General features: G+C 39.9%; 4 protein-coding genes across 6 annotated transcripts; 3 read left to right on the plus strand and 1 right to left on the minus strand.

Moving 5' to 3' along the window:
- The first annotated feature begins 624 nt into the window (after positions 1 to 624).
- Positions 625 to 12,968, plus strand: LOC116254571 (homeobox protein LUMINIDEPENDENS). Of its 2 annotated transcripts, none has more exons than XM_031630040.2 (14): positions 625 to 756; positions 996 to 1,180; positions 1,899 to 1,926; positions 2,817 to 2,947; positions 3,992 to 4,344; positions 4,426 to 4,519; positions 4,602 to 4,695; positions 7,140 to 7,263; positions 7,342 to 7,393; positions 7,484 to 7,518; positions 7,610 to 7,695; positions 9,364 to 9,792; positions 10,763 to 11,340; positions 11,421 to 12,968. In XM_031630040.2, exons 2-14 carry the CDS (start codon positions 1,004 to 1,006, stop codon positions 12,396 to 12,398), a joined length of 3,159 nt encoding a protein of 1,052 aa, XP_031485900.1. In that variant the 5' UTR covers positions 625 to 756; positions 996 to 1,003; the 3' UTR covers positions 12,399 to 12,968. The 2 variants fall into 2 exon arrangements, with proteins under 2 accessions (XP_031485900.1, XP_031485901.1); XM_031630041.2 differs by having other exon boundaries at positions 693 to 761.
- Positions 12,969 to 13,726: 758 nt separating this feature from the next.
- Positions 13,727 to 16,647, minus strand: LOC116254708 (psbP domain-containing protein 7, chloroplastic). The gene is made up of 3 exons (XM_031630253.2): positions 16,193 to 16,647; positions 14,886 to 15,099; positions 13,727 to 14,209 (listed from the first exon to the last, which is right to left on the minus strand). The coding sequence occupies exons 1-3, from the start codon at positions 16,557 to 16,559 to the stop codon at positions 13,897 to 13,899; spliced, it is 894 nt and encodes a 297-aa protein (XP_031486113.1). The 5' UTR covers positions 16,560 to 16,647; the 3' UTR covers positions 13,727 to 13,896.
- A 115-nt stretch (positions 16,648 to 16,762) lies between these two features.
- LOC116254696 (pentatricopeptide repeat-containing protein At5g11310, mitochondrial) lies at positions 16,763 to 19,047 on the plus strand. The gene has a single exon (XM_031630238.2). The coding sequence runs from the start codon at positions 16,772 to 16,774 to the stop codon at positions 18,587 to 18,589; it is 1,818 nt and encodes a 605-aa protein (XP_031486098.2). The 5' UTR covers positions 16,763 to 16,771; the 3' UTR covers positions 18,590 to 19,047.
- LOC116254697 (probable methyltransferase At1g29790) lies at positions 17,090 to 27,749 on the plus strand. Of its 2 annotated transcripts, none has more exons than XM_031630239.2 (2): positions 17,090 to 17,219; positions 26,177 to 27,749. In XM_031630239.2, the coding sequence occupies exon 2, from the start codon at positions 26,215 to 26,217 to the stop codon at positions 27,589 to 27,591; it is 1,377 nt and encodes a 458-aa protein (XP_031486099.1). In that variant the 5' UTR covers positions 17,090 to 17,219; positions 26,177 to 26,214; the 3' UTR covers positions 27,592 to 27,749. The 2 variants fall into 2 exon arrangements, with proteins under 2 accessions (XP_031486099.1, XP_031486100.1); XM_031630240.2 differs by lacking the exon at positions 17,090 to 17,219 and adding an exon at positions 23,804 to 23,939.
- Positions 27,750 to 27,862: the final 113 nt, after the last annotated feature.

Below are 27,862 nucleotides of genomic sequence, written 5' to 3' on the forward strand. Positions count from 1 at the left end.
AGTTTCAAAATTTTAACAAGAATCAAAATATTTTAATTTTTATGTATAAATTAAACTCTTTTATTTATAAGTAAATCTTTTTATATTTATTTTTAATTGAAAGGGAGCGCATAGGTCCTGCAGGCCCCCCACCTCTGCCTCTGATCTTAAGTAAAGTTCTCAAACTTAACTATAGGTAGGCTTTTACTCACAATGCTTGGATCTCACTCTAGAATGCTTGTGCACATGTGCGCACGTTGCAATGTTTTGAAAGCAAGGTGGAATGAAGATTTCATTCTTTTTAAAGGGGTTGAACAGTCATGCGATTCACTAATAAATTTTTTGATTTTTTTTTTTTTTCACATGGACAAATCCATATTTTTCAAAAAATTTAGAGGGGCCAAACCAACCTTTTTTGAAAAAATTTAACATGTAAAGTTTAATTAAGGTAAATTTTGATTAAGGAAATTTGAAACATGGAAATGAAAGAAACATTGGTTTGCGGGTAATCGCTTGCTTAAGATATTAGTACTAAAAATAATTTCTTGTTGATGAGAAGTTTAATCAATGAAGTGCCTTTTTTTGTTCCTTTTGAAAAAAAAGAAATTAAAAGGATGTTCATGATTGTGGGGTTTTCCAAAAACATGGAAACCAAGGGGAAGCTCGAGGCTTGCTTTCGATTTACCGCTACCGGTTTTAAGATATGTGCGGCAGTTTAAACAGGAGGCCAAGGATCCCGATAACCGCCGGGAGGGTTCTTTGTTCCGACCGCTAGCGGTAAGGTTGTTTGACCCATCTCGCCGATTTCTTGCTTCTGCAACTCTCTCTCTCTCTCTTCCTCTCTGGGAGATATGGATCCCTCTTCCTCCCTTTTCCCGTTCTTCCCGTTGCATTGCCTCTGCGTCTTCGTTATCTCATTCATGGCTTCCGTATCTCTTGCATTTCCTTCTTTTCTCTTATCGTCGAAACCCTAATAATCGACATCTTTCCCATTATCATCGCGTGCTGTGTCCCAGTCGCAGTCATGGAGAAGGACATGGCCGCGGAGCTCGCGGAATTAGACATGGGGACGACGCCGGAGTCGTTCCAGAGGTTGCTGGAATCGCAAAGGGAGCTCTTCCATGGCCAGATTGAGCAGCTTCAGAAGATCGTCGTCATGCAGTGCAAGCTCACCGGAGTCAATCCGTTGTCTCAGGAGATGGTAGGGTTTATGGGTTCGTTAATGCCTTGTAATCTTTGTTTTTCGTTATGGGCCTTTTTCTGAAGGTATTTGGTAAAGTTTCTCGATTGCATTTGCATGGTTCTTGCTTACTTATTGGACGGGAATTAGGGTTTCTTTTATAAGTATAAATTTTACTTGAATACATCTTCTGGGATGTGTTCGACTCCGCCCTAATCGTGTTATGTTGGAGCTTCGTCCGAAGTAGCGCGGCATGCATTGTGAGAGATGGGGAGTTCGTAGCTGTGGGAGTTGGATGTTCGTTTTGGGATTTATTGCGCTTCGGTTGTTTGTTGCAGCTTGCGTAAAAAAGTTTCAACCTCACCTGAGAAAGGCTTGAGAATGTGAGATTTTGCATTTATATGGATGATAGTGAAAGCCCCATTTGCTTTGATGTTCTTGATGTATCAAGTTGTCGCATTTTGAGCTTATTGTTAGTTGTAATGGGCGAATAATGCCTTAGGAAGGCGTTAGTCTTTCTGTGACAATCTCCTTGATTGGTTGTTGCATTAATTCCTTAATCGAACCTTTTCTTTTTCCTTTTCTTTCGGATTTTGATTTGTGATTGTGGATTTTCTGTTCTACTTAATCAAAATGCATGTCCTTGTGTAATATTCTATTCGAGGGCTCCAGTGTACATCATTGTTATACACACGACATGGTATTGGAACTGACATTTTTGTATGACCTCTTTTTGCAGGCAGCTGGTGCACTGTCTATTAAAATAGGTGAGCACAATTCAATTCCAAATTTTTAGTCTGGCATATGCATCCAAACCTGTGCATGTATTTTGCTGTGATCCCTTACAGGAGCTACGCTGGGTTGCATATTTCCATTTCATGCTTGGATTTGTTGGAAGATTTCTGAACCGTAACTGAAATGATTTCCTCTCCCAAATTTTCAGGGAGAGGGCAAAAGGGATGTTAGTGAGTTTTTAACATAAAGCTTCAATGATTGAAAATGTCAGCTTGGGCCGAGCAACCCTCTCCCTTCTGCTACTGTTCCTAAACTTCTCCTGACCTCCCCACCTGAGACAGGATCTGTTGATACTGAAAATCATCCCATATGCAGAACTTAGGAAGTGAAGTATAATTCTTTTGCCATGAGTAAAAGGAAACAATCTTCTCACAAACGGGAGATCCCTTTTTACATAATTTCTTTGTGTACAAACACCATTTCTGCTGCTTTGTACTTGGACATTTATGTTTATATTGGACAACTTAAGGAAATCCTCTCAGAGGCGATCCACAGGTTTCGTGGATTGGTTCTATTTGAATTGGGTAGATGAATTGCTTGTCACATGTAACAATGATGACTTAAGGGCCTCATTGTGGAGTGATGTTACAGTGTTTGGTTTGCAGAGTGACATAGAAGGGTTTGAGTGCTGGGCAGTCATTTATGGTAGACGACAGAAGGGTAGGACCATGCACGGTCCATCCTTCCCCAGCATCCTGGAATATAGACCACTATGTGTATGGCCCTTATGTGCCATTATGTCTTTTTTTCTTTGCGTGAACTTTATCCATTATTCTTTGAGGTTCAAAAATAGGAACTTTAGTTGTTTTTCTGGTTATAAGGTCGCTAAATATTGGTTCATATGTTTTACTTTTCTTGGCAGGAAAAAGACCAAGAGACTTGGTAAATCCTAAAGCAATAAAGTATATGCAGTCGGTCTTCTCTATAAAAGATAACATTACAAAGAAGGAGATGCGTGAAATTGTCGCTCTTTATGGTATAACTGTTACTCAAGTATGTGTTCTCCCTCTTATTCCTACTTGACTTGATTTCCTCTTTACAGTATAGTGTTTCTTTCTGCTATTGTACAGACTTGGAATATGCTGGCCTGGAGATTACAAATTCAAGTTCAAGTATAAAATATACCATTTCTATATTGATCATATTATTGCAATGATATTTATTTGAGTGCAGTTTTTCATGTGCTTGAAAATGATAAAACAGTTATTTTGCATGATCAAGCTGTTGGACCATCTATAATTCTGATTTTCTTTGGATGTTTTTCTTGATTACATGTTTATTGTTTTCATCTTCCTCTTGGTTGCTAAGTTCTCACTGTCTGGAATACTTTGAATTTGCAAGATTTTCTAGCACTAATGTTTCACACAAGAAAAGGTGGAAGCTATTCTGTGTGATTTCAGCAGTTACTGTTCCACGCTCATTTATAAAATATCGGCCTTCTCATAGGGATACCAAGTGCTTGCTTTTGGGTTGGACATTTGAATGACCTGAAACTGGTTAATTACTCTAGTTAGATAAATGGAATCATGCGAAGAAATCAGGCTGATTCAGTTCTGATTTATGCCGTTTTAAATGTGAATGTGGATTGACTTTGCATATAGGTTGGATTCTTATATGTTTTAGAATTTCAGTGCACATATAGATTCTGAATCCACGGGCACGGGCATTCAGCAACTCTTCTGTTGTTTAGTGCCCCAGGAAAACCATCCCACTTTTCATGTGCCTCATGTGGTGATATTTGTTTTACATAACGTTTTTTGGTGGATTCCACCCAACCAACTGATAAAGATGAGTTTCATGCTGGACTTTGTTACTTTTTTTCAATTATGTTTGGATTAGTTCTATCAGTATGTTGTTGAAGTCTGAACCTTACTTTGAAGCCCCATTAAGCCATGCATAGTCACTTGCATGTGGTAATTCTCACATCCTACATTTTTGCCATTACCTTCCAGCCCTTTATCTTCTGAATCTTGTATGAGAATTATGTTTTCATATTGACAGAAAATGTAGCAAGTTCTGAACTTCCTGACTTTGCAGGTGAAACAGTTTTTTGCTGGTCAGCGGTCTAAAGTTAGAAAGCTTGTGAAGGCATCACATGAAGAGGCAGTTAAACTTAATACATCTAGGTCAACTCATGATGCACAGTCAATTGTTGCAGAACATGACCTTTCTGGCAGTGCTCAAGTTCCTGAGACATCTTCAGAGCTAAAAACTGTTGAAACCAGCTCTTCTTGTTTGTTACAAGAGGAAACAGTGCCTGGATCTGAACCTTCCGATAAAAATTTCCTTGAGAATGTCTTTTCTTTAATGAGAAAAGAAGATACATTTTCTGGTCAGGTGAAGCTGATGGAGTGGATTCTTCAAATACAGAATTCAGCAGTACTGCAGTGGTATTGGCGCCATTTATTCTTGAATTAGGCTTTCCATGGTGTACTATTCTGTCATGTCGATGATTCTGTGCCAATTGGCAGGTTTTTGACGAAAGGAGGTATGGTGATATTAGAGGAATGGTTGAGTCTGGCAGCAACTGAAGAGCAAACAACCGTCCTTGTTGTCATATTGAAGGTTACCTGCATTTACTACATTTATTTGTTAGATTTATTACGGCTATCAAATCTCTTTATTATAAGTTGTAATGGTTATACAGGTCCTCTGTCATCTACCTCTGCACAAAGTTCTTCCAGTACAAATGTCGACCATATTGCAGATTGTTAACAGGCTTAGGTTTTATCGAACATCAGGTATTGTTTGATGATACTTAATATTGAATAACTGTCAGTAATATTCACATTGGCATTGATTACGATGCTGTGCAGTGAAAGTTTCTATATTTTGTGCTTCTAACAGTCGCCACACATTCAAAAATTCCTTTTCCTTAGCCTCAAGCTGCTGGTACCACAACCACGGTTTTGATGTCCACTGGATAATATTCCTCTTATAGTTTTCTGGGAATTAAAAAATAGAGCTAACTGTTGAATGGCAGTCTGCTGGTAGGCTACTCATTTGGAGTGAAATGCGTGGCTACTTTTTCTCAGATCGTTCTATCTTTGCTAAGTCGAGGATACAAAAGTATTGTGTTTGACCCTCGGAACAAAAAACTTTGGAAGATTGTTTGGCTGAAGGGAAAACATTCTTTGTGATGCATGGGTTTAACTTTAACTTCAACTACATTCTATTAGACTTTTTTTGTTTGGTTCCACTTCCAGCCTGGTTCTGCTCTGTATTATTGTTTGCCTGGTTGACCAAATGTTGGTTTATATGGCTCGTGACTTATTCTCTTAACTGGTCAGGTCAGGTGACTTTTAGGTTGTTCAAGAACCCAACTGACCAAGCCCTTCTCTGGTCCAAGGCAATCTGGATGGTTGGTGCTGCACTAACTTGATTGCCTGATCCTCAGGAACTTTTGTCACAGATGTTTTTCCAATCCATCTATTTTCCATGAACATATGATGTCCAGTATTACCCCCATTAGGCAGCTATTCCCTTCTTTTTTTCGCTGCTTTGTTTGTCATGTTGAGCGATGCTGCTGCCCAGCTTGCAGCTCGGTTACATTCTGTTGATATTCAAGAATTTGGCTTCTTTTTATTCTTTGACTTTTTCTATTATTTTTTTACTTTCAAATCACTGTCATGCAGCTTCTTCTTTCCTGCATAACCGAGTTTCCCTATTTGTATTACATTGCACGGAAGTTATGTCTGTCAAGATGCCATTTCATGCTAAGACTGCCAATTTGGTGTTCTTTGGTTGGGGGGTTGGGAGGGAGATTGTTGGGGTTGGGAGGGGGGGTGGGGGGTGGGGAGGGTCCAGTTGTTCATACCTAAAAATTATTATGATCCATGTATCTAAATTTATTTGCTAATAGTTTAAAACTGGTTTTAATATTCTTCCTGTCAAAAGTCTGTTACTCCTTGGTTTTGGATCACTTGTTTCCAGTTGATCTAAGTGGAGCAATTTACTGGGTCTAAACACTTATTATTGGTTGGTGCATGTATTTGAAGAAAAAATAGTGGGCCTAATTTGTATATCCTGAAGTTACTCAAGCCGTTCATCCAACAGAATTATAATTCTTAGCAAGGGGAACGGGGGCCCTTCAAGAGCCCCAATTTGTAATGCAGTAACGGGAGGGATTCCTGTCCAGTAATAACAATTCCATTTATGATGATCTAGAATTTTGTTTCCTTCGAGAATCCCAATTCTCAATGTATTAAAGTGGTGATGCTTCATTGCCATACGTACTATTTAATTGATCAACAAACCAACCACCTCACCGTCTCTCTCTTTTTCTCTCTCTCTCTCTCTCTTGACATAATCTGATAAAAAAGGGTAAAGGTCAGTGCCAATTGAAAAACAGAAGAGAAACTGGACTTGGATCAGCTTTAGAGTTTAGTTGACATTTCTCTAGTTGAATGCTACTGTAAAGTAATTGTTGTTTGCTGGTTCATTCTGGTGCTTGGCATGAACAGCACCAAGGAAATGATCTCTAAGCGATACTTTACCTGGAGCTTGTTACACTTCCAGTCGGCGAGATCAAACTGCTACTCTTGGACATGACAAGTTCTGTATTTAAACTGCTAAGTATTCGCATAAGTTTTGTCACCCAATCTCATCTGAAAGGAAATGATTTTCTCATGCCTGTTTCTTAAATATGATGGTGCATTGCTGAATATAAAATTCCCTGAAAATAATTTTACCCACAATTTAGACCGGATGCATCACTGGATCTATAATTCCAAGAAGCGGATTATGGATGAAAACACTTGCAATTGTCGTTTGTTAAAATAGAAAAAAAGCGAACAAGAGATGTCGCTTGCCTCCCTCCCTCTCTCTCTCTCTCTCTCCCCCCCCTTCCCCTCTGCATGGGATCACAGAAGGCTTGAAACTTAAAAGTAGCAGTAGAAGCAATACGTCATATTTTGTTGTTCCTTATGGATTTAATATTGACGACATGGACGAGAGACAAAGGCCCCATTGGACATCGCTGATGTTATGATCTCAATTTGTCGCACCTTACCATCATCGTTAGAGTGTGCTGTAGGTATACTTTTAAGCACAAGTTATGTTGGGATACATAGAGTTTTCAAGCATTTCTTACTAAGTGTAAACTTCTCAAAATCTGAGTTCTTTACTATTTAATTTTTGACAAGGACTTCTTGACCATTTGAAACTCATTTAATTTGAAGATCAGACATATCAAACAGGGCAAGGATTCTTTTATCAAGATGGAGCAAACTATTTGTGAGGAGCCAAGCCTGTATGAGACCTGCCTCTGGCTCATCTGACGTTCAGAAAGAGAGAATAAGAATGCAGAGGTCTTACCTTCGTAATCTCCCATCTAAGCCTTTCATTCCCATCCATATTTCTAACTACACTCAGTATTTTCCATGCAGGATAAGTGAGCTCCTCAAAGATGAATCGTGGCAATCAAAGATTGATATTTCTGTATGTGTCTCTGAGGCCTTAAGTTAAATCAACTTTGTGAACACCTCAATTTTATAATCAATTGACAGTTGTATTTCGTTTGGTTTGCAGGACGACATTCTTGCTTTGACATCAGAATTTACAGGGTACTTGCCAAATTTCTTCTCGAGAGAGAGTGGGAGTGAATATGTATGTGTGTGGAAGTTAAAGCCTTTTCTTTCTCTTGTTTTCAATCAGGAAAGCGGAGCCTGCACACTTTGTAAAGCTGCTTACAGAGTCCGGTGATGATTCCAGTAGGAAACCTACTCGGAGTATATCTTCACGTATCCTACTCTTTCAGCATATTTTTTTAAAATTCGAGGGGAGTGACTCATCAATTCTGCATGCCAGCGAAAATTATGTATCTGGATCTTTAAGCCAAAGGAAGGGTTCGATCATAGGTAGAGGAGGTCTTGAAGGATCCTGGTGTCTTGGTCATTTTGGTATTAGTCCGTTTTGGTTCCTCTATGAACCAAGTGCCAACTACAAGATACTGTTCAGTAAGTATGCTGGCATTGTTTGACAGGAAACTGGAACTGGACTTGCCATTACCCCTAAAATATTTAGGAGTTGCTGCCCGATATTTGGGCTGCCCAGATAGTTATCTGGCCTTTTTGGCTGAACACCTGTTGTTTTTGGAAAGAATTTGCCAAAATCCGTTGCATAGGCCAGACAAGACGAACCTAAACCCTTGGTTTTCAATGTTTTTTGGCCCCTCTCTAAGATTTACATACTGGAATTGGCATATTTCAGAAATTACATCAGGGAATGTTTTATCTAACCGTGCAGATGTGGACTTATGATTAATTTAAAGCACATTAAGTCAATCGCTTTTCACGTTTGTGCTATACAAATCAATCTCATAACAACAAAAACTTGTTAACCAGTTTTCAGGTTTACGTGTGTTCTTTAGGTCATTAAAAAATCAATGTCTTCTAATAGTACCAAAAATTTTGATTGTCAAAATCAAGTTTGTTTTTGTAAATCAACTTAACTAGAACATTTTTTTTTCATAATTAGTAACTGCACATTAATTTACATATATTAAGTTGAAAACGTCTTTAAACAGAGGCGTTTATCTTTGACCTTGTAAGTTGCCTCTATCCTGATAATTTGATTATTTAGTTTATCTCTTTTCACGTTGGAGGGAGCCTCACTGAGTCACTGGTAAGCAGTCAGCGAAGAGATAGATTCTATGGTCTGAAGTTCCCAACAATATGGTGTAGGATTTGGTATATACACACACATGCACATGTGAGGAATTATTGTACACGGGTCTAGTATGCTGTACAATGGCTGATTATCTAAGTTGCGTGTTTTCTTCTGTTGCAAAATTGACTGTTGTAATGTGACTTGTATGTTCTAATCCTTGGAAACGTGAGCTCTAAGTTTGAATCCTTGGGAGTTGAAAACCAAATTCATTTTTAGTGGATAGATCTGAATTCGGTTATTGCAAGAAGCACAATCAAAATTAAGATACTCAGCTAGATGCATTGCTTCCGAGTGTAGTAACATATGTATAAGTAAATGTCTGCATAAATCCTATTTTTACCAGATGTGTAGAAAAAGAGAGCAGGTAATTAACGCTTTGACTGGCTTCTACATTAATGTCGAGTTCATTCTCCATAATAGGTAAACTGGTCTCTTGGTACTGCTATTACTTCCCTTTGTGGTCCAAGTTAATAGGCAGGTTGACAAGATTGAAGCCATATGCAACCATAACTTAGTTGCAGTTGTTCATATTTAGGTGGCAAAGAAATAACTTCTGAAAGCACTGGTTCAATTCGTTTAAAAACGAAAGAAAATTCCTTTCATGTGATGTCAGTCATCAGTTTTTTTTGTTTGATAGCTCAGAAGCACATGAACTTCTTAAGGCACTTGCGCCTTGGGGAATCTTCGTTTGACATATTGGTTTATCTTGGCTGCATATGTCCTTCCTTAACCAGTTTCAGAAAGAAGAGAAAAAAGAAAAGTTTTGCTGGTGGAGCAGCCTGGTCGGTCCAACGCTGGGAGGAATTCACAGGTCACAAGGGTGGTGCAGGCAAGGCCAATATCTGCCGACGATATTCAGAAAGCAAAGCTGCGAGCAAGTTTCCTGCAGAGCAAGCACAATAAGGATGGTGGCCCCAATGGAACCAAGCTGCCCCTCAAGGATATTCTTCCTTGTCGAACCAGCAAGTTGGCACAGAAAGCAGATGAAGGAGTTCGATCTGGGGAGGATAAGGACCCTGCTAAAGTCACTGCTGCAACCTCAGTTTCTTCAACAGGAGCCCCTTTGATCCAAGGTCAGGCTGTTGGAGAAGAATCAAGTGCTACTGGTGGCAGCATCTTTTCCGTACAGACGCTGGAATCAACTAAAGTTCCATGGCGGAGACCTCCAGGTAATGTCTTGTCCTATTGTTTTTTTTTTTCTTTTTCCATTTTCCAGGTGCAGTGATGTGCGGAGAAGAAATTAATTCTTGTTATTTTGGAAAGTAGCAACAGCCTACAGAACGGTCAAACTAAAGCCAAGTTCGTCAGCAAGCCTAACTTTCCAAAATTACAGCAAAACTAATGATGATGCCATCATCACCTTCTGCACTTGCCTCTGTTTAAATCTCATGCACTTCAGATCTGCTTCCTCTCTCTGCAACATTCTCTATTTTCAATGAAAAATATAAAACTAGGCCCATGAAAAGAAAAAATTATGAAACCAGATTCTGCGTTTTTCTTGGGGATCTTCCTTTGCTAGCTTGAGAATACTGAACCTAACATCCTTGATCTCTTCTTAACGTCCCGTCCGATGCCCCTGAAATTTACCTTATTGAGAATTATCGGTACCAAGTTCACTGTAAGGGAAATGTAAAAGATGAAAGGAAACCATGTATGTGCAGTGCAAACTGTTAGACTGATCTTCGGAACGTACGATACATGATCGCAGTAACATGAAGTGCTCTGATTCTCAAGTCAAGAAATTTATGGACGTCATCTTATTCCAGTTCCATGGGTTGCTTCGATCCATTATAGAATCTTTCACTCCTCTGGACAGCAGCAGCAGAGGGTCTGGATCTAACAAAAAAGCTCTCTGATAAGTGTCCTTTTTTACACAAATTAGTGAATGGTTTTCTAATACGCTGCCACAGGATCCTGACTATTCATCTGATGCCATCTTAACGTACAAATGGAATAAAATGACTATAACAGAGAAACTTAATATGATAAGAAGAACTAAGCAATACTGTACAAATACAGAGGTGCATTAGCCGGTTCCCACACCACAACTTCTTTTTTGGTTACTGGAGCAGCTAAAGGATCCAAAGCAAAAATACTTGCCAATCATCCTTCTAAGAGTTGAATTTGTATACATTGCAGAAATAAGGATAAACTGCTTGTGGAGAGTTGGAGCAGGAGAAAAGAGCAAGGAGGTAGAGGTCCAGACTCAACGTCTCAAAAGAGAGAGGGAGGCAGTCTACCGTAAACTCCAAGACATTCCTCCCAACCCCAGGGAACCTTGGGATGCAGAGATGGACTTTGACGATAGCTTGACGCCGGAAGTCCCGGCTGAACAACTGCCATCCGATCAGGAGTCGCTTGTCGACACCAGGCTTCCATCTCCTTCTGAAGTGAAGAACGTTGTTGCTACAGCTGCAGAACCTGTTCCCTCAGTTAACGCAGCTGCTCCTGTTTCTAATGTTGGTGCTGAACCGGACCTTGAATTGCTCGCCGTCCTCCTCAAGAATCCAGATCTCGTCTTTGCTCTGACTTCTGGCCAGGGCAAGAACATGAGTAAGGAAGAGACAGTTGCATTGCTTGACCTGCTCAAGACCAAGAATTCTGGCCACGCTGGTATTCCGAACGGATTAACTGGGAGCAGCTCTGCGCAGCCTGGAAACAAGTCGGAGATTCCTTCCCTTTCACCCAATGTCGTCGCTCCTTCTGTTCCATTAAGGGTGAGTATGGTGAACTTGGTTCTACTCCAGTTACACTTTGTAGGTGATTTTGCACTCTGAAAATGTTCTGCGGTGTGCAGACGAACAGTTGGAGATCAGAAGCCGCGGTGCAAGACGTTGTTGTGAAGCCTTCGCCATTGGAAATAACTGGTCTGCAACCCCAGGTGGGTGTGATGGTCCGGCCGACTCCATTAACCAACTCAACACTGCTGCAAACTCCAACCTCGGGTTCAACATTGCCGCAGCAAATTATGCCTACTTTAAACCTTCCAGGGACACTCCCATCTCCAGACTTATTGCCATCACCAACTAAGCAAATGCGAGCGCCTACAAATCCGAGGTTGCAACTGCACGACAGTAACTTGCTGGTTATTCAGGCCTCCGACGCTGCCTCGCCAGTGACATCTTCTGCTGCATCGAGCATGCCATCTAAGCATTTCAGCGCAGACAGGCTCAATCACAATTTAAATGCTGCAGTTCTTTCTGCCTCTTCCAATTCAGGGAAGGATTCTTCAGCTGCTCAGCTACTACCCCCTTTATTACCGACACCAGCACGGCCGCCGCCAGCATTGATGTCTGAGCGCTCGCTGCCGCCGGTGGCAGGTTGGAGACCGGGAACCGGCAACTCGGTTGTACCTACCGTGAATCACTACAAGAGTGGTTCTAAGCAGTCCCGGCCCATCGATGCTGGAAATAGGTTGGCTGACAAAGCAGCAGGGAGGGCTGGTGCGATGTGGGATCAAGATGTCCCGGCAAGCCGGAACAACTACAACACCTTACCACCAGTGCAGCATCAACCAATGTGGCCAGAACCAAGTCAAATTTTCCGGCCTGGTGATGAGGCGGAAGAGTACCCAGGCGGGCCTGAGTTTGAAACTTGGAGCCCTGATAGGAGCCTGTCTCCACCTATGGCGATTGACCCACATCATGGCCGCGGCCAGTGGCCGGCACCATCAAATGGGTCAAGCCGAGACCGGCGACACAGCTGGCGTCGCCGGAATGGCAGTAGGCCTTGGCACAACCATAGGCACGGTAACAAGAGGGATCGAAGGCGCTAGCACAGGGGTGCATGGCGGTTCACAAGAACAATATTGAATTTGATTTTCCGGTGATCTCGACTCTCTCTGGGTGGAGGATTTGGGGTGGTTGTTGTATAGATAGCTGGTGGCTGTAGGTGGGAGCCGTTAAGGTTTATGATTCTTCGTTCATTGGTCCTCTAATCTTTATCTTGGGCTAAGGATGGAAATGACCGACTAACGCCCTGGTTTTTGAGTTTAACTTTCACAAGTTTGCTTTGGGTTGGGCAGAAAAGTGATTGTCGAGGAAACTATTCAAGGGAAAGTTGAGGTGAAAATCGTCCTCTTTATCAGGATGTTGACGTTGGAGTCGGTCTACAAAAGTCGAGTGGGAGACTTGCATAAGTAAATCTGATTTGTATACGTGAGTATTAGCTAGGGTGCAAACGGATTGGATCTTGTACATCAAAAGACATTGGATGTTGGATCCAGATTGGATTCGGTGCACTAAGATTTGAGAAATTTTAAAGTTAAAAGACTTGCAGGCTTTGGACAAGAGCTGGATCGTTGCGACCCCAAATATCAGCTGAAACTAAATCTGGATTTAAGCTAGTTTTCATGCTCGCTTACCTCAGTTTATATTTGGATAGTCAGGCTGGCAAACTTTAATGCCAAATGTGACACCTGGATCTTATTTTTCCCGCAATCAAGTTTTCGATACCTAACCTGGCTCCGAATCGTTGATGATACCGATCCAAATCTTAGAATTGGAGTGAAGAGGGTTTGTAGGCTTTTCAATGTGAAAGTGGGTGGGCAATTGTGCATTTGATCATGGATTTTGGTAACGTTTGATGGCACTAGCAAGTGTCTGTTGGAGCATGAATAATCCAATGATGAAAATAAAACAAATCTGGTCCTAAACCTGCTCTAAAAATACGGTAAAACCCTTCGGGCAGGTTTGATTCACAGATAACTTTTCCTTAAAGAACAGGAGTTTACACTGTATAATAGTCTGTCAAACACTGTTAGAAAAATCCTGGATAGCCTCTTGAGGTTTACCGCCAGCAGCATATAGACTTTGAATTTTCTGTTGGATGTTTAGGATCGGAATTAAGACATGGCAGCAATAACAGTTACTATTTCATGAACCTGTCTCAAGGGTATATAATAGAACACTGCATTACAATCCTCTATGAATCTGTTCAATTTTTAAAGCAGATTCATGGACCAAACAGCCCCTAAAGGTTTTAAACCACAGAAATATGAATGTTAAGAGCATTCTCTTAACTAACATTTTCCTCAAAAGAGAGAGTAATGCGTTTAGCTGACCAAGTAGCTTCTATATCCTGTCTAAGGAAACTTCAAAAAGATTACCAATTCCAACTTATTCTAGAAAATGAAAGAAAAAAACAATAATTTACATGGCATATCGTGTCCAACGAAACTTCATAAAGAATACCAATTTCAACTTATTCTAGAAAAAGGAAAAAAACATTAATTTACATGGGCAGATGTGAGATTAGTTTTTTCTTGGATATATCTACATATCAAGAAGCCTGAAAGAATTTGCTATCCTATAGAACGTATCTTTCACAGACTGCCATTCTGATTCTGGTGTCTGAGCATTCAAGGTGAACAATCTGCCATTATGCGCAGTACAGACAGCAACATTGTGCCTGCGAAATGAGGGGCTTTCCACCTCAAATTCTAAGTTGTAGTACATGATATTTGACTGAGAATCAGGTATTGCCTTAGAGTCTATTAGTGTGGCTTCAATCCCTGGCCTCCCAGAACCAGAGATCTTCTTTATCAGTGTCTCCCCAACTCCCTTTGCACCTCCAAAAGCTTCAATTCTGCGAAGATCGATGAAATAAGATTCAAAATATCAACTGAATAGTGTATTATAATACGTCAGTCACGATTCTCATCCTTGAGAATCCTTCTGAAATTTTCTGATGTTTGAAAAATTTACATTTTCCAAAGAAAATTTGCAGTATATGTATGTATTACATGTAACATACACAAAAGTGTGAGAAGAAAATGCATACTGGAATCAATGTGGGCAGAAGGCCAGATGGGATAATCAGAGAAATTCAAGTCATTCAGCAGGGAGATTATCTTAACATGAAACACCATGCACACGTGCTATGCTTTTCATCTTATCATCAAACAGTGAAAGCGAGATATTCCACCGTTGCACGTAACTGTGTGCATCTATGGTGATGTTTCAGTTAGCAGTCACTCACCCAATTGCCTGATTAGCAGTCCCTTAGCTTACATTGTCATCTATTTCACTTTCTTATTTTGTCGATCTTTAAGTCGTTTGTCATTGTACTCTCATCAATTCGGTTAAGTAACTAACAAACAGGAACAAGACTGATGTGGTTTCAACTTTTTAACTGTAGTAAAATAGTGATTTTAGTTGAGAGGATGCAGCTAGAAGATCAAAACTTTTGTTGGCACAAATATTTATAGCCAAACAGGGAAGAAACTAATAAATAGTTAAGTGTTTACTGAAAAATTACTTACGCAAAGTCCAGGGGAACCGGGGTGACGATGACGCTAACGTTAAGTTCGCCGGTGGAACCCGGCGGGCCAAATGCTGCCACCGGCTCTATGGAAGATTTCCGCCTGGGGCTGCTGTTGAGTGGCGGGGGATCCAAAGACCTCTCCAATTCTGCTCTTCCTGCAGCTCGATACAACAGCCTTTGATCTCCCACCCAAGTTGCTGGATAGATGAACTCTGTTTAGAAAAATAAAACAGCAACAATTTTCAGAAGGCCTGAGTTCAGAAATTCAATATGATCAATATGGTATTCCTATCGGCTGTATGCATGTGCATGTTAAAACCATGTTAAAATCTTGGTTTCAGGTTTTTTTAGAAAGAGAAACTGATTAGAACTAAAATTGTAGCAAATAGATCAAATTATAAAATTTTCGTGCTTTGAAATTGTTTTAAGCATTTAGTACTAACAGCTCATGCAAACATAAAAATCCTCCTGGCGACAAATTAAGTTTCCCTTTAAACTTAATATACCAAACGTATGGTTTATGCATAACTAGTAATGTGCACATTTGTTTGTTGGAATGAAGTGATTAAACAGACTGAGATATGCTTTTTGAAGCGTCCAGTCTATCTGAAATCTACACTATCTTACACCTATATATCCACTACTATACCAGCTACTTTATAGATGTGTGTGCGTCTGTATGTATATATATACATATAGATATGTATATATAGTTGTTTGTTTTGCACCAAAAACCCACCACAACAAACAATAACAAGAAGGTTGGTACATCAATCTGTTAATGACTCTAATCTCTATACTTTTTAAGTTGCGTCCTAAACTTTTCTCTTTTTTTCAATTTTTTTTTTCAGTTACTTGCAGCCGTTTAATGTAAGAAGCAACATCAGCAGAAAGTTTCTTAACGTACATAACTAGAATTAAGTTTACTTTTTCTAACTGGTAACCAGAAGTTAGCTCTGTTCGTACACTGGTATCTTTGCTTGTCAACGCACCCGCAACTAAATCTAACTTCATTTTTCCGTCTTTGGCAAGTTCATGTTCATGTCTTAAGGTTTCTATCAAATATATAGGAAAGAAATAAAAATAAAGAGAGAAACAAGTCCATTTTATAATTATTGCCGCTTCGCTTTTCGATAATTGAGATTGTCAAGTATTTTGAATAAAATCCCAATATAGGAATTCCTGTTTTTTTATGGAAGATCTCCATACAAAGGCATGGAGCCGTATATGAGTGAGGCTTGACGGCTGGATACTCCCGTAGTTTGCCCATTTTATTTTCAACAAATTATGCAGAGAAAGACTCACCGAAACCGAAGGAGGGATCCCAGCAACGACTGTAACCTTCGATTGGGTACAGGACGTCGAGCCTCAGGGTCCGTCCGGCTTCCGGCGCCAGCCCCAGTACGGTGCTCGTCACTCCGGCGAAGTTCGCCCCGACAGCCACCAGCGAGGCCGATGCAATGCCCACGAGAAGCCTCCTACGGAACACTAGTGCGAGGGACGAGAACTCCTCCGCGGGGCTCCTCTGCAGCCTGCCCGGAGCATCTGGCGACGCTCCGGATGGTTCCCTGTCGCCGGAAAGTTGGCAAACGGGAAGGAATCGCCGGAGTCTGACTGGTTCCGACGATGGCGCGAGCGAAGTTCCGGCGATCGAGCACAGACGGACGGCCATGCTTTCCCTCGAGCGAATGGCCTTCCGCTCGTTATCCGGTCCGATGAGTTCGTTTACGGGCGATCGCCGGTTACATGGCTCAGAGTCCGCAGGGCTTAAATGGGTCAGATCCAACGGAGATAATATCCATTATCCATTAACTCATGTTAGATCCATCTCTAATTGTGATTTGGCAGATGAGATCTGCTCTCAATCTGGACCGTACATTTTAAATGGATATGGGTTTTATCTTATCCGAAATAGATCCAGATCTGACCCGTTTTAGAGGTTCGTCTTCCTCCTCCTTCATCTCAAGGGCTACGTTAAACCCCAGCTCGGCTCCCGCCTCTTCAGTGATGTCCAGGCTTTTCTTCTTCTTCCGAAACCCTAATTCCCGCCATTTCTGTTCTTCCTCTTCTTTCCCTTCTTCATGGTTTTCTCTTCCCGGGAAGCCTCTCATGAAGTGGCCGTCCGATACCCCACCTCCAAAACCTCCCCGGGACCCTCCTCCGATCAAACACGACGGAGACGAAGAGGTAGACTTCGATCTTCAGAGGGATTCCGCTGTCATCGAGCCGCTTCTGCGCGACTACGCCGGTGATGATTCCGGTCTCCGATCGGCTCTAGATCGGTCCCTAATTCGACCCCGTCCCGCCTTGATCCGGCAGCTGATGATCTCCTGTGAGTATTCGTTCAAACCCCTTCATACGCTTTTCCTTTGGGCGGAGACTCGCCCTGGTTACCGTCACACTGCGGCGGTGTTTAATACCATGATCGAGCTGCTGGCGAAGTCGAGGGAATTCGATTCCGCCTGGTTGCTGATCGATCGGTACTCGCAGGCCGACGATCAACTGGTCTCTCACGGGACGTTCACGATCTTGATCAGACGGTACGCTAGGGCGAGAATGCCGCAGGCCGCGATCCGGACATTCCATCTCATGGAACGTTTTGGTATTCCCTCGCCGAACTTCGACATTCTCCTAGACGCCCTCTGTAAAGAGGGCTTGATCCGCTCGGCGGAGGCAGTCTTCCGGCAACGGCAGAATCCACCTCCGTCGACCACTTCCTATAACATCCTGCTAAATGGATGGTTCCGTTGCCGGAAACTCCGCCACGCCGAGAAACTGTTTGCGGAAATGCGGGAGAAGGGCGTAAATCCAACGATTGTTACTTATGGAACTTTGATCGAGGGATACTGCCGGATGCGTCGAGTTGAGAGAGCAATGGAATTAATTGAAGAGATGAAGGAGGTGGATGGGATTGAACCCAATATCATTACATACAATCCGATAGTTGATGCTTTAGGTGAATCACAGAGATCAAAGGAAGCATTGACGATGGTGGAGAAGATTACTTCTTACGGATTGGAACCCACAATTTCTACGTACAATTCGCTTGTGAAGGGATTCTGTAAGGAAGGAAACTTGCTTGGAGCTAGCAGAGCCCTCAAGTCGATGATAGGAAAAGGGTGCCTTCCCACACCGACTACCTACAATTACTTCTTCCGGCTCTTTGCAAAGTCTGACAAAATTGAGGAGGGTATGAATCTATACAGGAAGATGGTTGAAATGGGGCATACTCCCGATAGATTATCCTATCACTTACTAGTGAAGATGCTGTGTGAACGGGGTAAGTTGGACATGGCAGCTGAGATAATAAAGGAGATGAGCTCGCAAGGGTGTGATCCAGACCTTGCGATCTACACAATGCTGGTCCATTTGCTTTGTAGATTGAATCGATTGGAAGAAGCTTACTCCGAGTTTATGAGCATGATTGAGAAGGGCCTTACTCCTCAGTATCTCACATACCAGAGGTTGGTTGCAGCTCTAAAGAAAGCGGGGATGGTAGAAATGGCGAATAAGATATTGGATTTGATGTCTGCCATTCCGCATTCGAAAAGGTTGCCTGATACATATAAGGGAGATGACATTGCTGATCGTGGATCCTTGATAATAAAGAGAGCTCAAGCTGTGTCTGATGTTTTAAAGAGTTCTAGGAACGAAAAAGAGAAATTCGGCAGACATCGCTTCAGGAAAGGCCAAAAAGATTAATAGCAGAGAGCTCAGCAGTAGAGGGTAAATGTTCCGTGCGAAAGAGTATTTTTGAACATTCAAGGTAATATCAGGCATCAAGCTGTTCTTAGGGCCTGTTTGGTTGGAAGGAAAGGGAGGGAAAGGGAGGGATTCAGGAATCCCTCCTGTGTTTGGTTGGCTAATTAGAAAGGAGGGAAAGGAAGGGAAAGAGAGAAAGTCAGTTTGGATGGGAGGGGAGGGAAAGGAAAGGAAAGGAAAGGAAAAGATTGTATAGTGTAAATTCAATCCCTCTCAAATCGGACGGATTGGGAGGGAAAGGAAAGGGAGTAAGTACAAAAATGTTGACTGCCCACAATACCCCTCTACGTTTTTTTTCTCCCTGCCTCTCAACCTTTTGACTATTGAGGGTATTATTATAAATTGTATTGTTTTCTTTTCATTCCATTCACTTTTATCCAAACAAGCTTTTATAATCACCTCTTTCCATTCCATTCCCTTCCCTTCCCTTTCTCTTCCCTTCCCTTCCCTTTTCATTCCTTTCCCTCCCTTTCCCTCCATCCCTTTCCCTCCCTTTCCCTCCAACCAAACAGGGCGTTAGGGAGTGGGCATTTGATCTCTCCAGAGTGCTACATTAGGTGCCAAAGTTAGCTAAAAACCTCATGTGTTCCCTGCCCACGAGTGAGCGCATCCTTGGTAATCAAAAGCGCTACCGGCGCTTAGCTGTGGCCCTCTAAAATGGCTTTAGGCGGGTACCCAAGTGGCACCTTGTCGGGCCAAAAATGGAAACAGAGGAGGAAGTAAGAAGAAGAGAAACAAGAAAGAGAAAAATAGAAGAAAAAATGAAAAAAAAGGGGTTAAATTGAAGAAGAAAAAAAATGAGAAAAAGATAGTTTTTTTTTTTCTTTTCCTTTTCTGAGATGCCTAAGGTGGCGTCTAGGCGGCCTAAGATCGATCTTGACTACTAAGCGTACATGCAGTTCAGCTTTGGACATGCTACTGTTGATTGATTTTGGAAAGCGAGTAGGATCCACAAGTTCAAGCGCTTGAATCAGTTTTGTATTGGATGCAATACAAATGGTCGTCAAGAGTTGCAAGAGTTGAGAGAAAGGCAGCGACTATACCACAAACGGAGAAGGACGTGCAGTCTTGCCAGAGATCAAAAGATGCAACGTGATGGGGGAAAGTTGTTCATGGCTGACGAGAAACAGAGCTACGTGCAGAAAATCGAAAGAGAAGAGCTTTGTACCGTGGATCTCAATCTCATGTCTTCTTCCAAGTATGGAACATCTCATCGGAAAACAGATAAAACTGAACTACACTGTCATGATGCTGCCGTTCAATCCGATCAATCCAATAGTTATCTTTCTGGCGGAGAAGTCCTCCTTATCATGAGAAGCTGCTCTGAATTTTGTGTCATTGGTTGAGGAAACTATTTTTCTTACCAAGGATTCTCATGCCATGCATTTTGACAGCATAGTCTTGTAGATACGAACATAAACTTGAGCAGCCATCTCAATGATTTCTCATGAAATGACATTCTTATCATCTGATTTAATTTCCAAGCGTATTGCTGCCTGTTCAGACTCCCAATCTGAAAGAGGTCGAGTTCAGTATCCAGAGCATGTTCCTTCTTTGTCAAAGGAACGAGAGGCTTTTTAAGAAGCATCGAATGATTGATTGGAGATTTTATAATAGGGGTGTGTTTGATTGTTGGATTAATAAGGTTTGAGACAGATATTATATATATATGTATATAGAACAACAAGAGGCTTTTGAAGAAGCAGCGAATGAGTGCTTGGAGATTTTATACAAAGGGTGTGTTTCATTGTTGGATTAAACGTTTGAGAAAGATGTTAACACTTTTATATTACTAACTTATACAGATCTTGTGGCACATTTTTATTATTTCTAGAATCCCGGAGTTTAACTCGAGTTGCCCTCTGCAGACCTGTTTGAGCTGTTCAGGTTCGTTAATTTAATATATTGATTGATTTTTGGTCAGATACCTTTTGCAACGCAAGGCTCTGGTATAGTAATTTCTTTCTGCGAAAGTCGAGCTTGATTAGCGTCGAGGATGAGCTCGAGCCGACCCCAGTTCCGCTTTTCTGCGACACTCAGGCACGGTCTGCATCTCCTTGGTCAAAATGTAGGGGCTTTCCAAAAAATACTGCTGCAAGGGTACGACGGGAGGGAAGGGAGAAATGTTTTCGAGACACTCTGTCAGAGAACTTTTCCATCATGACTGAACAGACTGCTGAGCTTTTCTCTACCCAATAAAATGGTTCGACAAGTTCAAACATAGCATTAATATGAATGTACAATGAGCTTGTTAAGATCAGCTCTAGGTTAACTTGGTAAACCGAGTCTGACTTCTTTAAGCTTGTTTCATTTGATTCATATATATATATATATATATATATATATATAAATGAAAACGATAAAGATGGTGTTAAAATTCATTAAAAATTACCAACATGCCTTTGAACATTAACAAACAGGAAAGCAGAAGCTGAGTTGAGCTCATGTAGCTCGAACTTTACTTGTTTATAACTCAAGTTGCAAGTGTCTTCAAGTGCCTGGGCTAGCTGGGTGAACTCGACTCGACCAGCTCAAACTCTACTGGAGTCACATCTAGCTCTTCTTGAGCTCAACTCAAGCTTTATAAGGTGAGCTTATTCTGGACTCGTTAAAATAAGTTCAAGCTCAAACTCGACTCGTTTAAGCTTGTGTAGTTTCTTAATGTATATTTTATGCTTTCAAGTGACTATATAAGATGATGAGCTCTGTTTTCTTCCAATAAAAGGATACACATGGGAGGACATCTTCCTATTTGTTACCAAAAAATGGGTAACAAATAATTTAATAATTAGTTTAACAAAAGCAATCATAGAGATCCTTTCAATCAACCAAGACAATTTTTATGTTTGCTTTAAACGGTATCCAAAAGTTTAGTGCTTTTTTTTTTATTATCACCAAACCTTCCTGACTGTTCTTAAAATAAAAAAAAAAAAAACCCTTTCACATGGTGAAAGATTGGAAGGTAACATAGTGTACTTTGCTGGCTGGTTATGTGTTCACCTCCAACATATCAAACGCATTCAGGTGTCCAAAATCCAAAGACACAGGATGCCATCATTCAACCAGCAATTTTCACACCTTGATTTTACTTCACTAACTGTACCATTTCCCTAACATTGGATGGAATGGGAAAATGGAATTTCTTTTCTCGATATTTTATATCTAGAGGAGGAAACATAGTGAGTCATTGCATTGACTGAGTGTTTGACGCAAACATGATCATAAGTAGGAGTGGAGCTAGATTTTTTTTGTTGTAGGGGTCAAACTATAATTTCAAAATTTTAACATTAACTGAATTATAATTTTTCAATTTTATGCTGATTTAAGTTAAATTTTTAAAATACTCAAATGGATAAATAAAGATTAATTGGTAGTGTTTATGGATCTTATTGATCCGTTCTTCCACCAACAAAACCCACAACCCTTTGAATATGGCAAGAACCAACAGGAAGAAAACCAGTGTCATAAAAAAAATAAAAGATTATTTGTTGTCCCCTGTATTTTTATCCATACGTAACTATTTAATAAATAAAATATTTACGTGAAAAGGAAAAAAAAAAAAAGGACCCAGGGAAATACTTATAGAACAAGTGATTTGATGCAAAGATGGCCGGTGACTGGTTTAAGAAGACGTCAACCTCAACCGCTTGCACAAGGTGAAGCAAAACCTATCTCGTGGGGGCAAGAGAAGCCTTGGATCCTTTGAATACCACAACTGGTATAAGAGAAAATCAGTTGGCTGATTTTAATGGAATTGGTAGCAACTTACGTGTCATCTACTATTCATTTTTTTAATCATTTTAAGATATCTTTTTAAGTGTTCATTATTTTAAAATATGTCCATAAAATTTTGTGATATTTCTAACTGATTTATCTGAATTGTTGAATAGGCCAATTCATCGAATTAGCAACCTTCAAACGTCCGATCTATACTTATTGTTACAGAAAAAATAATTTTTTTTCTGGTAAAGTTTTGTCAAAAATACATAAATGTTGTAATATGGTTAAGGGCAGAGCCAGGAATAATTTTTTGTCGCAAGGTCAAACTATAGTTTCAAAATTTTAATGGGGCCGAAATAAAATTTTTTAAATTTTATATGTATATTAAACTAAAATTTTTTAGAATTACATATAAATTTTTAAAGTTTGTAAAATCTGAAGGAGGGCCAAGGCCCCTGTCGGCCCCCCCTTCCCTCTACCCCTGAACACACCGTTTGTGACTTAAACGAGTATTGCCGGACTTGGATTGAATCATGAAAACTTGATTCATGTTCGAATATGACTTTTCTTTATTAATATTTGAATCCGAATATGTGAACATTTGAAAAACTAGATATAATTAAGAGCACACTCTGATTCAAATTCCATTCAAATTCAATCCCCTGACAACCATGCCTACTAAAGTCGGCTATCTGCTAGATTATATAGAGTCTTAGTCTGAACCTTGCAGTAAAACGATGCACACCTTTAGCGTTAAACATGCAGCTTTCTTTTAACCACAAAAGCTTTTTCAAGTCAACTCACTAAAAGTCAAAGCCGCAAAGCTATCTAGCATGATCACATTTTTAATAGTATCGTGTTGTGACATGCAGCGGCAGTTTGGGAGTTAGCTATTGTTTTTAGGTCATGATTTTATAAGTTAATAAAAAAGGGATCTTTTTTTACAAAAGTAGAAGGAGATGCTAGATTGGAATATGTGAAAACGAAAGGTTGAATCTGGAATATAGTTAATATAAGGTATGATTAGGTACTGACAATCTTTCTAGGTATTGAATTTTTCATTTCTATGTTGATATTTCATATATTTTTATTGTATGCATGTTGCAATTTCAAGTATGAATGCAGGAAGTAAAATTAACAGGAGTGGACATGGAAGGAATTCAGATGAAAGACATGGGTAGATTAGATTAGATTAGTCAATCATTAATGACGAGACTAAGGATATTGCGATCGGACTTAGATACACTTTGATTAGGGTTTTGATCCCTTAATTGCCAAGCTAATCATTGATTAAGATAATTATTTTTTTATTAAGTTAGTTAGAAAAATGATTGATCAATAATTAATTAGAATTAACTACACTAATCTCCTGGATCCACACAGCAAACTATAAGAACGGGAGGAGTGCACCCCTTAGAACTTCAACGTGAGAAAGAGAGAGAGAGGGAGAAAAGAGAGAAGAAGAAAATAGATCAAAGGAGACAGTAGCCCGGGGGTGCAGGCGTGTGGGCAGGAGCTTGGTGGGCACATATTCAGGGTGGTGCAGGAGTCCGGGGCCTCAAACTGACGGGTATGTTCTAGTTCTTAGAGTTTTTTCCCCAATTAAATTGAGGTTTTCCTAGATTCAAGCCTTAGAAAGTGATTTTTGTGCTGCAAATCTAATCTTCTACTCCCACTGCGATGATCCTATGGTTTGGAATCTGTTAACTCTGTGAATCAAAACTTTATCTTCAATCAAGCCAAAATCAGGGGTCTTGGCCTTCCCTCGGATTTTAAAAACTTAAAAATTCATATGTAAATCTAAAAAAAAAAGTTTAATATATATAAAAATTTTAAAAATTTCTATTTCAATCTCTTTTAAAATTTTAAAACTATAGTTTGACTGCTACCACCAAAAAAATCCTAACTCTGCCCCTGGCCAAAATAAAGTTCTAGTTGACAAGATGTCTCATTCGTCACACAAGTTTCGAAACAACCCCAAAAGTAGGGAGAAGCGAAGCGATTCAGCCTCTTGAGGGATCAATGTAGGGCAGCATATTCATGGATGTTGAGTTCAAGATACTTGCTAGGTGATTTTAGGACTTTGTTTATGTAAAGTCGCCCAATTCAATTTAAATATGGCCTTAAGGTAGCCGGATGTCGCCCATTCTGGACGGCTGTGGCCATGCACTATGCAGGCCACTACTTCTCACAGAAATGACAAATAAATTCTCTCTAATAATTAAAAAAAAAAAAGAAGAAGAAGAAGACCATATGTGGAAAATAAGAAAATTTGCTTTACGTTCAGGAATTTAAGTATTATTTTAAAAAAAAAGCCCTTGAAAGTTTTTTTTTTCTTTTTTTTTGGTGGTAATTTTATAAGGGAAACGTGAAAGAGTATGTGCAACGTGCTCTGAACTCTTTGAACCCTCGTTCTTCTCTACAACTTTAGCGTCATCTTACACTTATAAACGTTATCTTTTCATACACGAATTAAAATCTCGTGTTTGTGAGAAAAGTCCACGCGGGGAACTTTCCTCTCGCTTCGTGCTATTGTAGCCTAGTAGGGTACCACAAGCTGATCGATATTTTATGATTTTGCCTGCTTGGCGACAACAATGCAAGTAATTTGAAGAGAAAAGTGTCAATTATAATTTGAAAGCAAAATTTAAGTTTATCCATTTACTAATACTTTCACACACACACATATATATATATATATATATATATATATACATTTATTCTTTGTTCATGAGTTCGGCTGCCAGGAGTGGGCATCTGGCTAGATTAAGATTAAATCGTAATCTAGAAATATGATTATTTTTTTAATAGACAAAACTATTCTTGAAAATAAGAGTGAGAGAAAAAAAAAAAGAAGCAGATGAGTTTCTTTAAACGAAATTCTCTATCTTTTTGAAAGGTATTTCAAACTTTGCAAAAAAAAAAAAAAGGTTTCTATATTTTCAATTTAATTTATTGTTTGATTTCGTTGACATCAGATTACCAAAATTTTAAAATTTATCGCTTTATATTGCTATAGTGTATGGCATTGCAATGGTTTATGGCCAAACTCTTAAATTGTGACCATTCGCAACCATCTAACACCCGATACAATTGACTTTTCTAAACAACGCCAAGCTCCTAGAAAAATACATTTAAGTGGACTTTTTATTCGTCAGTCTTAAATATATTGGTGTTTATGTGAACAATAGGAAAAAAGGGAAAAATCGTGATATTCAAAAGAACGGGAAAAAATATTTATCACGTTTTTTGTGATTTTTTCTCGTTAGCATTGATACTATCATAGATTCAAATATAAACTTAAACTAAACTATTTTCATCGTTTTTATTATCATTAAAACATTCATTCTATCACTGTTATGTAGTTTTGTTTATGTTTTCATATTAGTTTGTTATTTATTTCATTTATACCTATCTTTTTGTTTCATTTATACCTAATTTTTTATTTTTAAAATTTTCTGAGTTTTATTGAGATTTTCCCAAAAAAATGCAACTCCGTTAAAAATATCGTCATTAAAAACCCCGAGAACAATATTTGTGACAAAGGAAATTTTGTAGATATAGATCATGTTTTATATTGATATTTCAGGGAAATTTTCCTTATTCATATGTTGGTGTCCCTGGAAAATTTTAAATTTATAGCTTAGTGCCCTTAGCTGCAATTTTCTGGGCATTGCAGTTAGTGGCTTAATGATTCTCTTTTCGATTTTGCTCATTGCTGTGCTTTTCCCCTAGGCATGTTATTGATTCTATGGTTCCCTGCTCTGTAAGAACCAGCTGTGGTGAGAATTTGATTATGTTTGACAGGCGGATTATATATGATCCTGATATTCACGTAAACAAAGATGGCAAAGGTTCGCCTGCCACGGTGCCGCCTTTGGAATGCTATGGCTATGATTCAGATCATCCTTGGAAGTCTTGTCATAATAGTTAGTATTATGAGCCTGTTTAGGTTCTATTCTGCTGGATTCTTCTTGCGTGATGAAGAAATTTGCCGAAGGTTCTTTAGTTCAAAGGCGTCATATTCGGGTTTTGATGTAAGCGCATTGTCTAGTCGGGTGGATGAAGTTCTTGAGAAGTTGGCTGATTTGCAGATCAAGCTTGAGAACACAGTGCAGCAGATTGATAAGAGAAACATGTCAGCTCCCTTGTTTAAGAAGTTTTTGGAGGATGAATTTATCCCACCTCTTTATAGTGCTCACATTTCTCTTAGACAGATCAGAATTCCAAAGGTAGAAGAGGGATCGGGTTTGAAAGAGGACCCTCTGATAAATTTTTTCACTGTGGAAGAGATAAGGAAGTATGTTACAGCAAAGGAGAACAGATCTGGAAAGGTCAATGTTTATGGAGCTAAGAGGATGTACAATACCATTGGACATGCATGTGTTTTGATGAAGAACGAATTGGAAGCCTATATGAACTATGACATTGGGAGTTACTGCAAAGATGACTGGAATTTAGGACAGAGGCTCATGATCAATGGGTGCGATCCATTGCCCAGAAGGAGATGCTTGACTAGAGCTTCAAAATCATATGGTAGGCCCTTGCCGATTACAGAGTCTCTGTGGCAGATACCAGATGATAAAAATCTCAGGTGGAACCTTTACCATTGCAAGAACTTTAGTTGCCTAGCAGAAAGTAAGCCAAACGGGATAAGGAAGTGCACTGGTTGTTTCAATCTGGAGAAGGAGAAGGTGAAGTGGGTAAGGAACAGCTCTTTAGCAGTAGATTTTCTGATGACAGATGTGTTGAATACAAAGCCCAGAGAAATTAGAATCGGTCTAGACATCAGTGTTGGAACTGGAAGTTTTGCAGCAAGGATGAGAGAACATAACGTGACCATTGTCACTACTGCTCTCAATCTAGGAGCTCCATTCAATGAGATGATCGCACTTAGAGGCCTCATTCCCCTGTTTGTGACAGTGAACCAGAGACTGCCTTTCTTCGACAACACGATGGATTTGATCCACACCACCGGATTCCTTGATGGTTGGATCGATCTGCAACTAATGGACTTTGTACTGTTCGACTGGGATCGGGTTCTTAGACCAGGTGGGTTGTTGTGGATCGACAGGTTCTTCTGCAGCAGAAAAGATCTAGACGACTACATGTACATGTTCCTGCAATTTAGATACAAGAAGCACAAATGGGTTGTCTCCTCTAAGTCCAAGGAAGAAGTTTATCTTTCTGCATTGTTAGAAAAGCCTCCAAGAACAGTGTGACTGGTTTTGTTTGTTTCTCTGTTGCTGCCTCTTTGAAGTGTTTTCTTATTCTCTGTTGCTATCCTTTTCAGATGAAGCTTGTACTGCACTAAAATGTAGCATGCTGGGGATAATATTATTTTGTGAAAAGGGCTCTAAATAATTTAAAATATACTACTTTGGCTGCATGGTGCTCACGTAGTTTGGTGTCTTTTTGTTTGTATTTTGACTTGTACTGTGTGGAACTCCTTTCATGGCGTTGTAGTTGCCTGAATAATTTAATTGTTCTCTG

The sequence above is a fragment of the Nymphaea colorata genome, chromosome 5 (assembly GCF_008831285.2).
Source record: "Nymphaea colorata isolate Beijing-Zhang1983 chromosome 5, ASM883128v2, whole genome shotgun sequence".
NCBI classification, from domain to species: Eukaryota; Viridiplantae; Streptophyta; class Magnoliopsida; order Nymphaeales; family Nymphaeaceae; genus Nymphaea; species Nymphaea colorata.